Consider the following 12,261-nt stretch of genomic DNA (forward strand, 5'->3'; position numbering starts at 1 on the left):
GGAGAGGAGAGGAGAGGAGAGGAGAGGAGAGGAGAGGAGAGGAGAGGAGAGGAGAGGAGAGGAGAGGAGAGGAGAGGAGAGGAGAGGAGAGGAGAGGAGAGGAGAGGAGAGGAGAGGAGAGGAGAGGAGAGGAGAGGAGAGGAGAGGAGAGGAGAGGAGAGGAGAGGAGAGGAGAGGAGAGGAGAGGAGAGGAGAGGAGAGGAGAGGAGAGGAGAGGAGAGGAGAGGAGAGGAGAGGAGAGGAGAGGAGAGGAGAGGAGAGGAGAGGAGAGGAGAGGAGAGGAGAGGAGAGGAGAGGAGAGGAGAGGAGAGGAGAGGAGAGGAGAGGAGAGGAGAGGAGAGGAGAGGAGAGGAGAGGAGAGGAGAGGAGGGGAGAGGAGAGGAGAGGAGGGGAGAGGAGGGGAGAGGAGGGGAGAGGAGGGGAGGGGAGGGGAGGGGAGGGGAGGGGAGGGGAGGGGAGGGGAGGGGAGAGGAGGGGAGGGGAGGGGAGGGGAGAGGAGGGGAGAGGAGGGGAGGGGAGGGGAGGGGAGGGGAGGGGAGGGGAGAGGAGGGGAGAGGAGGGGAGAGGAGGGGAGAGGAGGGGAGAGGGAGAGGGAGAGGGAGAGGGAGAGGGGAAGGGGAAGGGGAAGGGGAAGGGGAAGGGGAAGGGAAAGGGAAAGGGAAAGGGAAAGGGAAGGAGATTTTTATGTACTTGCCTGAATTCAGGTGCTGGGGCTTCAGGTAAGTATTAACTATAATGTAATCTACAATTAAATGTGAGAGCTGGTGATGCTGGAACAGAATCAGAAAATCTGCAGAACACTGGCTCTGCAACAGAATGCTCTGGGCAAGCAAGAAAATAGAGATGACAAAATATCAGGAGCAGACACTTGAAGATTATTTTCCCTTTGTGCAATTTTTAATAATACTAAAATAAATATTAAAACAAACAAACTGAAGTTTTCAGAGCATAAAGAAAGCTGGCTGTGGTGATAGTTTTGGTGCGACATTCTGACAAAACTCCATCTGTGTTTCATCATCATAAAATCTGCCAGAGGTACTATGGGTCTTACATGATTTATTTACTTATTTTTGCAATTAAGAAAGGAATCATAAAGAGTATGAAGGGAGTACAAAAGGAAACAAGAAAAAAGAATGAGAAGGAACATGTGCATGCCAGAGAGAGCAGGTGCAAGAGAGAACAAGACACCAAAAGAAAGACAAGTCACTGTGGATAGCAAAAGAAACCTCCACATATATTTTATAAAGTCCTGCTTTTTGATCCCCTGGATTTTATTTACACGACAGTCTACCTAGTGTGAATGCTGCCTTTTCCCCCACCTTCTTTTTACTCCTTTTAGATTTCCTTACCTGCTTGTCAAAAGTGTCATCTTTAATTTCAGGTAGGTATACTGATTTCTAGTACAACCCCAGCCAGGGACACTACAATTAATATTAAATTAGCATTTGTTAAATCATCTCTGAAGTTGTGCAACACTCCTACTCTGTTACTCATACTGCTGTACGCTTATTAACCACTTCACTTTAGAGCAGGAATTATCAAGTAATGCATGTTTGCATTACGGAATCCCAGTTTCATTTTGGCATAGAAACATCTTTTCAGTGTTTACTGCTAACCTAAGTTAACCTACTTACAAATCCATGATCACAGCTTCAGCTAAAACCAGAAAAAAAACCCACACACAAACGAGCAAACCCTTGCTGACAGAAAACAACGTGTGAGGAAGAACTCCTTTGGCATTCCTAATGCTCTTTTGGACTTGAATATATATCAAATTGATTTGTAAGAATCCTATTCTAAACTGTGGCCTGATCCTATTCAATTGATACACTGCTGAGACAAAAACAAAACAAAACACGTATAATACGTTGTTTAAAATTAATAGTCAGGAACCATTAGAACACAGTTAAAATATCTTCAGTCTGTTTTCCCCACTGATATGGGCAGATGAATTTGAGAATCAGAAGTTAAACAAAGAAGAGTAAAATACAATTATACTGTAACACAAATACATTACACTCCAGAGATAACAAAATATCAACAGCAGTATTAAATCTGCCCTGAAGTGAAGAGGTATGAGGCAATTCATTAAAATAGAAGAAAACTAGCTCATTCTGAAGCTAACAACTGCTAACACCCCCCCACCACCCCCTTTTTTATTTCCAGGAAAATCTAAGAGTGTACAGTTTTCTCCTGCATTTGTGTATGTGTGCAGATGCAGAATGTATGGGATTGGCCTTCACATGCTCTCCAACTGTTTGGGGAACAAGAAACAAGCAGCGGAAAGTTCAAGATCCAGCAGCATTTTCTCTCCCTTTCCTGATCAGTCTTGGCTGTTGGATTATTACCCATGATCAGCCAAATGAGATGTACTGGAGAAGTAGTCAACAATGAAAACTGAAACCAAACCTAACAATCTTTGGAAAAATTTGGGTTTGAAAGCAATAATTTGTAAATGCAAATGTAAATCTGTGTACCCTTAATGCACATTACTGAAATACTTGGTAGCTAGGGCTTCACATTCAGCTGGAAAGATAGATAAATGCAATGGATGCAGTTCCTGATGCAAAATGCATTGTTATTGTTATTGTTATTGTGATTAATATGGAAATCATGTAGTAACATTTTTCATTTGAAGAGCCTCTTTGTTTTGGAAATGGAAGATAGTTGCTGACGAAACTTAAAGAAGTTCTACCCACTGGGAGAGCTCAATGGCAGAATAAGGCAAAAATTAAAAAAAAGGAAAATTAAAAAAATAATTAAAGAATGAAAGAAGTTACAGGTAGAATATGAATTAATAAAATCTAAATATTTCATGTATGTGGGATATAATTATGGAGCTGAAATATAATTCAGCTTAGACCTTGAGCGGAGGGAGAGGTCCTGAAGTGGGGGCACGTTTAGATTTTGTTATAGATATCTCCTAACTTGAATCATCTTAGTCATATTTTTTCACAACGGTACTTAAAGTGAAGGTGAGTCCTAACATGAGCTCTCCACTTGATTTTGACCTGTGTGCAGGAGATGTTACTGCTTTCAGCATGAAACCCTACAATAACGATAACTACAGACTAGCAATCTAGGCTGGGTCTCACTTCAAAACCATAATTCAGCTAATGTCTTGTAATCTAGCTGCTATCCATATGTATAGAAACACATCAGGTAGTCCACAAAGGAGAGAATGGCTAAAACTTAAATCAGAATAATTTATCGGTTGCTAATGCAATCACTCTACAGTGCACTAGTGCAATTCAAAAGCTGTCAGTCTTCCAATACTTTTCTCCAATTTTCCCAGGGTGTCCAAAAGGGGCAAGCTTTCTTACACTGCAAAAGAAGCAATCATGCAGCAATCATTTTGTGGGTACACTTCTGAGAGATCTCTAAAGAGCCTGTGATAAATCATGTAAAAATATTCTCTCGGCTACAGGTGCCTTTCAGTTCTTAAGCTTAGGTTAGCTGTTGTACAGGACATGGGAGGTAGTACAGGACTCTAAGTCTAACAGCTAAGTTTATTTCTCACTTGGGTAGAGCTGATTTCTGAGCATGACACGAATGCAGCTACCCCTGCCAGCCTCGTTTTTGATTAAATCTTAAAATTACTTTAGTTTTTGTCAGGTATGGATTATATTGTTAAGTAATACAAAAAATAAAAGCCTGTCATTAAAAGCATCCCATTATTTATCTAAGATGAGCCTAACCTAGGATTCATTATAATCCAGCTGTAGTGACTCCTCAATGTATAACTGAGCTACAGCTTGGTGGGAGACCATATGCCATCTCATAAGCTTTCCTCTGACAGTTTGCCATTGCTGAAACAGTCAAATGCAACTTATCCTGCTTTTATATATATATATGTATGTACTTTGATATATATATATATATGTATATATGTCCACTGACCCACTAGTGTGAAACATCACACATAGAAAGTCATCACTGCCTGCTTCCTAAGTTTCCATGAGCTAGTCCATGCAGGACAAGGCTGCTTCCCATAGATTACCACCCTATGCCAAACAGCTCGTTTCAGTTATAATCATGTTAGCACTTTCTACACTAGAATCGTTAATTGATACTGTGCCCACACATTGTAAAATAGTTAAATCTTTATAATGTTTTGTTCTTAGTAAGATCTCCGACCTCACTGTGTTGCTTGAAAATACCATTATTATTATCTTCTTCACTACTCCCCCTCAAGGACAGAAACACCAGAAATGATTTAGAGATCCCCAAATGAATTTGGAATTTCTCACTTGAATTACTTACTCTTTTAGTAAACTGCCTCTGGTCTGTCAGTGTTTCAGCCTCTACTTTTGCAGAGAACAATATAATTACAAAGAAAAAAACACCACCACATAATGCTTCCTCTCCAACACTATGCCCAAATCACATCTATATAATTTAAGTCTGTATGTTCATTGCCAAACCAGATACAGCAAATAATTAGAACAACTAAACTAACACTAAATATATACATTTGGTTTTCAGCCATGGATATGCATGTATCTACAGCTGCATCATCAAGTTCCCTGAGGCAGAATTACAGGGCAGATACTTGAATCAAGCAACAGGGAGTGTCTATTGCACAACACCTCCTATTAAACTGACCACAAGAAGGCTCTCAGAAATTCATCAGTGGAAGTGTAAAAATAGAACAGGGAACCAGTTTGTGTTTAAAACACATAATTAAAGGATAGATTTTCCCAGACTTTTAAAATAATTTCAGTTCTTATATTAGTACAATAGCACGATTTTTCGGAAGTCTGCAAAATTCCTACAGATATATATAGATTAGGAATAAATAAAGAAGGCAGGAAAGATTCCATGATCCGAGTGTGTTGCAGTCACCCAATAAAATGCTTATTTGTTGGATAATTTGGGTTGTTTATATGAATAATAAACATTTAACTTACATATATTATACTTGCTAGCTTGATGTTTTTTAAACAGATGCACTTTTAAGCTTGTATAGGTAACATTATTTGCTAGCAAAGAGATTTGACTGCTAAAGTGAGAGATGCAAACTTTTTTTACAGAGATCCATGAATCCCTGCCTCTCTTTTCTTATCCTCACAGATGTTTTTTGTCAGCTTTGGTACGTCACTGGTCTTTAAAATAGCTTTTCTAATTATTATCTGAATCGACAGGAAAGGCACCAAATGCATCAGAATTAAAACAAGCTAAATTAAAAATACATAAACACAAAGCTTTAGACAATAAAATAATCTGTCCAAGAAAATAGTGATCTTTCTGTTCCCTGTTTGTAATAAAAAGAGTCCAATTTATGCAGAATCAATCGAGCAGTTTCTTTCTTAGCATTCAAACGCTTCTAAGAAGAGTCCAGAAAGCTCATGCTGGCCAGGATACTGGCCCGAAGGGGAAAGGCAGGAGGAACGAGGGAGCGCTTCTAACTTCACTACCCCTGAATTTTAACTGATTTGATGCTCCTTTTGGAAGAGCGCACGGCCCGGAGGTGACAGGAGGCAGGTGTGGGTGCCTGTCATCGCGAGGTGGCTTGGTGGGCACAGGGGCAGCGAGGGCAGAAGGAGCTGCGGTGAGCCTGGGTGAGAGATCACAGGCAGACCCATCGGCAGAGCACGGCAAGGGAGAATGTCAGATTTCATACTCGGCAGACATCTACAGCAACTGATGCCTTGTAGTCAAAGGCTGTTAAATTACCTGTGAAGGGTTACTGGCAGCCCTGGATGTTTTTCTCGTTGTTTATTTAGTTCCAAAAGCTCTTGGTCTTTGTGCTGATTGCCCTAACTGACAGCACAGGAAATCTGGACTTTGTAAACAGGGCGCTGCTGTATTGAATTACAGGTAACAAGTGTGTAATCAACCTGCTGGGGCTGGACCTTTGCAAAGAAATCTCTGGTAGACAGACAGAAAGAATAGGTTTCCATACGGGAGAATCAATTACGGGAGCAGATGAGTATAAGAAGAGATCAATTTAAATACTTTGTGCTTATTTCTTATAGCATATTTGGAAAAAGGAAAGACCCTGACATGGTGGAAAGGTAATTAAGTACTTTATTCATTGTTGCAATAATATTATAGAAATTAAAGGCAAATATGATTTGAAGTGCCCTCATTATAACCCATAAAACTGTATTAGTTAAACAGTCCTTAGCTGCAATATGCTTTGTAAAAAAAATGAGGAAAAAGCTTGCAGGTTCTTGTTCTTAAAGAAGAGTTGCTGCAGTTGAATCACATAGACCGGAACAAAGAGTCACCCAAAATGAAGCAGTCATTTTCCGTCTTCTAAAAGGTAAAGAGAACCTCTATAAAACAAGGGCCTAGTGAAATCTAATACTGTGATATTTCTGCATACTAAAATAACATAATAAAGTTGAACAACAACTACCCCCCTCACAGACCATAGATTTATATGAGGTTTTTAAACTGTAATTGTTAATTAAAAAGCATAAATAAAAATTCAGTGGCGATCAGTCAACAAAATAACCCTATGCCAGACAACACTGAGTCACTAACTAGTACAAGGGAAGAAATCTTTTTTTTTTTTTTTAAATCATCAACACAGATCTGTTCCATCTGTGTCTGTGGCCACCATGGACTACAGCATTCACCAAAAAGGAAAAGCTGAACAACAAAGATTTCAAAACATATTAACATCAGACGATATTTCCAATCTGAACATCATTTATTAAAACAGATACCGTATGCTATCATCTTATTATGCCCCAAAGACTTGTTTTTGCAGTTTGAAATTACAAGAAAAACAAGGTTTCATTAGCATACTCACTGATGATGATAATTTTAGACTGCTTGCACTATTGGAATTTATGCTGTGTTAAAGCAACTGGACTTACATTGCTAAATTTTATTCCCTCCAGAGAAGCAGGTCTATACTTTGGCATCCAAAATTTCTTTTATGTGCATGACAAATGTGTTATAAAACTGACTTTAATTTCTTTTTGCTCATCTATTGGTATTTATGTACTAATATGTCCCCAATAATTGAAATTCCTGACCTACTTGGGAGCAGAAGATTCTTTCTTGCAAATATAAAAAAATACATTAAATGCCACCTTGTCTGGTTAGAAAACTTTTCAGCTGAACCTGTGGCATAGAAGAAGAGATTATGACACTTGCACAGGAATGATGGAAGCACCAGAGTATTTCTTATCAGTACTTTCCACCTAATTCAAGATCTAGACCCCAATAGATATTTCACACAAAGTTTGAACAAACTTTCTTCAAGACTATTAAAAAAGTTTTGGTCAAGAGAGGAAGTCAGTTCACTCCTAATGACTGTCTGTTAACAGATATGTCAGTTGCCTGACATATCCTTCCTTCCTAACTAGTATTCCTGTAAACACCTGTATTTTTTATGCATACCAAGATTTCCAGGAGAAGAATAACATCCTTTACTAAGCCATCCGAAACAGCTGGAGAAGGATTTTTTTAATCTGACTCACATCAGTAATAGCTTGTGACAGTGAGGAACACCGGCCCAGTGTTGCACGGTGGAATAACCACACATTTCTGTCAGTTCCAAATGTACCACCTTTCGATGGTATTGGAGATCTGTCTGTTCTGGTATCAGGAAAAGCAGTTGACATGAACATGATTTCACATTTTTCTGCAGTTCTTTTTTTAAATTCATTTTCAGATATTCATTTCTCTTTTTTCCCCCCCAATACGTTTAACATAGGTATGATGACTAAAAATGCATTAGCACTCCAACTAAGGTTCCTATCATGCAAACATTAGCACACATATTTAAGGTCTCAATTGGCTCTCCTAAAATCAATGTTAATAATTCAGTTGTGCTCTTAAAATGAAGTACATGAACTCTAAGATTCATGGGTAAGAACTGAGCATCTGTGTAGCACATTACAATGGGAAATGCATGGATCCTATTTTATAATGTTTTGGCTTTTGTCTGAAACGCTACTCAGGATTCTGCGGCAGAAACACAGCAAAATGTAACATGCAAAGTCATAGTGGGTGCCTTTTGGACTGTAGACGGAGAAAAAGGGAAAATCTCCAGCTCGTTTTTAATCACCCAAAGTTTACTTTTTAAGTCACTGTTTTCCTTCTCTTTCTCTCTTTGTTTTTCCCTTGTTTAAAAAGCAAATTTTAAAGACTTATTGTCCAAAATTCTTTGCTATGTGAAGGCACTGTTAAATTATATATGGGCATGCTACTCTCCTTTTTCAGAGCACTAAATGCTTATCTAAAATGCAACTACAAACATCAATGGATACACAGATCTAGCCTTTCTTCTCAAGGACAGACACTGCTTCTCTTGCCAAGTGGAAGTGCCCATTTTGCAGACGACTCTTCATTTGATCACTTCCTGTGCAAAGCGCCTGTCCTACACAAATGATTGTATTTAAATTCAACCCCCCAATGCATAGCCTGTTATACTACCACAACAGTGAAGCAGTCCAGCCAATGCTGTACTCTTAACTAGATTCACATTGATAATATATAGCTATAATTCTGCTTCAATTAAAAGCATATTTCAGCAGAAGCCCAGAATATGATAGGCTCTCCATGCATTTTAATAATACAGATCCAGAGTTCTGCCCTGCTAAATGTGTATCAGTAAAGTGGTGGCAGAATTTTACTTTACATAAATAAAGACTGATCATAGTAAGACAAAATCCCGCATAACCTAAACATCTATTAATGGTAGCAACCCAGACACTGATGGTAATCTTTACATTTTAGATAAAAATCTGTAAGCCTATTTCAACTGACTTCATTGTTTTAAAAGCAAAAGTGTTTCATTCCCTCCAGGAAAAAGAAAATATGAAAAAAAAAATCAATATGCAATACCAAAGTCTAATGAAAATGGTTAACTGGTTCTAAATATTAGCATACAAGGAACATGGTATTACATGATTTTTGTGGCTACTAAAGTCAAGTTAATTTACCTTGTACTTAAAAAGTTAATACAGGAAATGCAAAAGTCTTATTGTATTAGAAAAACAGTCCTGAAAGGCTAAAATATTTAATCTTGATTTTCATGTCATGCAATTTTGTTTTGAATTTAAAACTGAAATATTGCTGAATTACTGGACTATGCATTCAACACAGGTTTTCCCTACTAATCTGTTACTGAAAAAAAATGTGTATATGTTTCTGCAAACGTCGGTGTCTCAGTAGATTCATATTTAGTGTTATTAACAAAATTAGGAAAGTTGCCAAGTGTAATTTACTTGTGGCCCAAATTGTGGGCTGTGACTGGGATAGATCAAAATGGATAGCAAATGTAACCTATGGCAGTGGGGGTATTCTGAATAAGAAATCTGTTCTCATTTATTCTACTTCTAGCATTTCTAGCAAGGTTATTGGAAAAAAAAAGCTCCTCGATATTAAAACTACCCATGTAGCATGTTAACTCTCTGACTTCTAAGTGACTAGCTGTGATAAGCTCACACAAAGACAAGTATAACAGGACATCAAAAGAACACCTTTCTTGCATGTAATTAACCACAAGGGCTAGGCAACCACATTTAAGTAGAAGATGAATATTAAAAAGATAAATACACTTAATCTGTTTGTAGGAGGATTAAAAGCATAGGCCACTTAAAGAAGTATGTAACCCTCCTATAAGGGCACTGACTTATTTTTGGTGTCATAATAAAGATCAAAGCTACAAAATAGAAGAAACAACGCTGTGTGCGAGTGTAGCTCTCACCAGAAACCTTTAACACAGTATTCTGCTTCGGCTTTTGTTCAAGGCCTAAAAACACATCATCATTTGCAGGTTGATTTTGCCATCTAATGTGCCTGCTCAAAACCTGTATATACTTTGCAAAGTATTGAATCGTGGAATATAAAAGCCTGGAAGGATTTCTCCTGCATTGGAAAATACTGATGTGATGGACCCAGCATTTTCCTGTCTGCTTAGGAAACTGGACCAAGAAGTGCCTCTAAATGTTACTGGTTTAATTGAAAGCATGGCTGTTACACTCAGTATTGCTGCATTAAACAACAAAAAACCTCCTTAAATATTGAATGCAAACTAAAAGGTATTTTAAATGCTTTTCTGAATATGTGTAAATTTGGCTTACATATATACAGCCACGTAGATACTTTCAGATTAGTAGACAAAAGAAGATAAGTAAGATTGCTTGGAAAATAAGGTTTTACTATTGAACAAATATGAGTACAGACTCTTACCTGTCAAGGGAACATTCCACTACTTAGTCCATTAATGTGTATCATAACTCAGTCTTTTCAAAAAGAAGAAAAATCAACAAATACTTTTTTTTTTTTCCAGAAAAAGGCTGAGCACCTGTCTGTGCAAAGCAGCATGTATCTCAGGTTTTTACTACTACTGTACAAGTAAGTCTTGGCTTGTAAGACTCTAAGAATTCAGCTACATCAGTGAAAAAAATAAAATAAAAAATAAAATAAACCATTCAGACATACAGCTACCAGACCAGTTTCACAGCTTTAATGGTGAGAAAATCATTATGACAGTGGTCTGTTCAGTATGGTCTTAAAAATTTTGAACTGGCTTGGTTGATAGAGGAAAGAACCCACCTGTGCAAAAATTAACTTTACACCAGTTTAACTACATACAAATCAAAGAATACAACTGTACAGAAGATGCATCTCCAAGTGAAAGAGTGAAACTAGTATGGAATTTGTATAGATACAGAATGAGAAGTGCAAATTATTGTCAGACTGAATTAACAGTACTCATAAAAAAAAGAAAAAGAAAAAAAAGCCTTTTTCATCTCATACAATACACAGAAAGTCATATACAAGCATTTCTTAATATAGCTAGAAAGATGATCCTTAGAGAAAGACACAAGAATACTTAAGACTCCTCATATTAATATATCATGAATTTTCTCCTCAAAACACGTTGACTGAAGCGGTAATGAGGTACGGGTAAGAAGTAAAGCTATGGCCATAGATTCCTGGAACTGATCTTTCTCAAGTAACTAACTCGGTTACAATTGATTTCGAGGCTACATCAAAATAGTCAGTCTCCATTGCCTCACACAAAGTTAAAAGTACCCAGGCTTTGGTTTTGGTGCTAAATTCTCTGTTTTCCAAACCAATTGGAATTGCTTTAGGTAAACAAGTGCCAGTCCTCTAGAAATGTTTGTTGACCTTCTGGTTTTAGGGAGAAGCAAAAATGGAAGCTGGGATACACATTCACCCACAATGAGAGATGGCAGGGATTCTCATCAGCACATGCAAATACCTTCTCAGAAATCTAGGCATCAAAAACCTGCTTCTAAATCTTCATCTGTCAAAAATGTTTCCGTATATATATAAGAAAGACATTTGTAACAATCCTACTGATTTTGTTTGGGAAATGGATGACTGTAAAAAAAAATCAGCCCAAACTTAATTCAGTTTAAATACGTAATTCTACAGCAAGTAGAAGTTAAATATTTCAAAGGGAAAACAAAATACTACATAAAGCCCTTTTTCCATTTTTACTCAATTTAACAGGGGATGTTGCAGTGGGGAAAAGCATGCAACCCTAATGACTTGATTACAAGAGAATATTAATGGGGTAAGTCAGGTGACGCAATTGTGTAGAGCACTATTTCACTTTAAAACCTCATGTAGAACAACTGATATACTATAAACTCTTACCCTGGCTTATCACACACTAAATTTCTCACCTGAACAAATTCTAAAATAAAAATAAATAAATAAAATCTACTTGGCCATTTTATTATCCGGTTAATAACAATACAACTCAAACAACATAAGAAAGCTAAAGTAATGATTAAGTTGCTAAATTAACAAGATGTGGAAGACAAACTGAAATGCAATAATATATAACTACAGTCCTGAACTCCAACTGAAATCAGGAAAATACATAACATAAAGCTAAATGGCTGGCTGTTCCAGCATGTATTATCAGCATACTACTGTGGTGTGATACATTTCGCTTTGCTCAAAAATACCACAACCACCTATAATATCGGTATGTTAAAATTTAAAAAGTCAGACAACTATGAAAAATGCAATTACTACATACATAAGGTTCTTGAGTTCAATAAAATAACGTATACTGAAAGAGAATGTTGCAACACAAACTAACGCATGATGAATGCCAGGAAAAGAAATCATGATATGCAATGACTCATTAATCAACAAAGCACAGAAATACCACAAAGCGGTAAAGAAAGTTTATGGACCATGCTGCGCCTATGTCCCACTGAAGGGCATAGCAAATTTAATACTAATTATTAACAAAACTGATCTTTCAAAGAGTCTTTGAAAACTTGGATAATAATAAGCATAAAAAGG

General features: G+C 37.4%; 1 protein-coding gene across 5 annotated transcripts in view; it reads right to left on the reverse strand.

Annotated features, from left to right (window-relative positions):
* Positions 1-12,261, reverse strand: part of ZNF407 (zinc finger protein 407) — a 336,771-nt gene that overhangs the window by 64,663 nt on the left and 259,847 nt on the right. Inside the window, exon 12 of one of the 5 annotated variants that reach the window (XM_080581099.1) lies at positions 636-6,261. The exons of the other annotated variants lie outside the window; for them this stretch is intronic. Within the exon in view, the coding sequence (XP_080437225.1) occupies positions 6,248-6,261 (14 nt within the window). The 3' untranslated portion in view covers positions 636-6,247. Of the gene's footprint in view, positions 1-635; positions 6,262-12,261 lie in introns of those variants that run through there. 5 annotated transcript variants of the gene reach the window in all.

This window comes from Anser brachyrhynchus, assembly GCF_964034855.1.
Source record: "Anser brachyrhynchus genome assembly, chromosome: 2".
Taxonomy (NCBI): Eukaryota; Metazoa; Chordata; class Aves; order Anseriformes; family Anatidae; genus Anser; species Anser brachyrhynchus.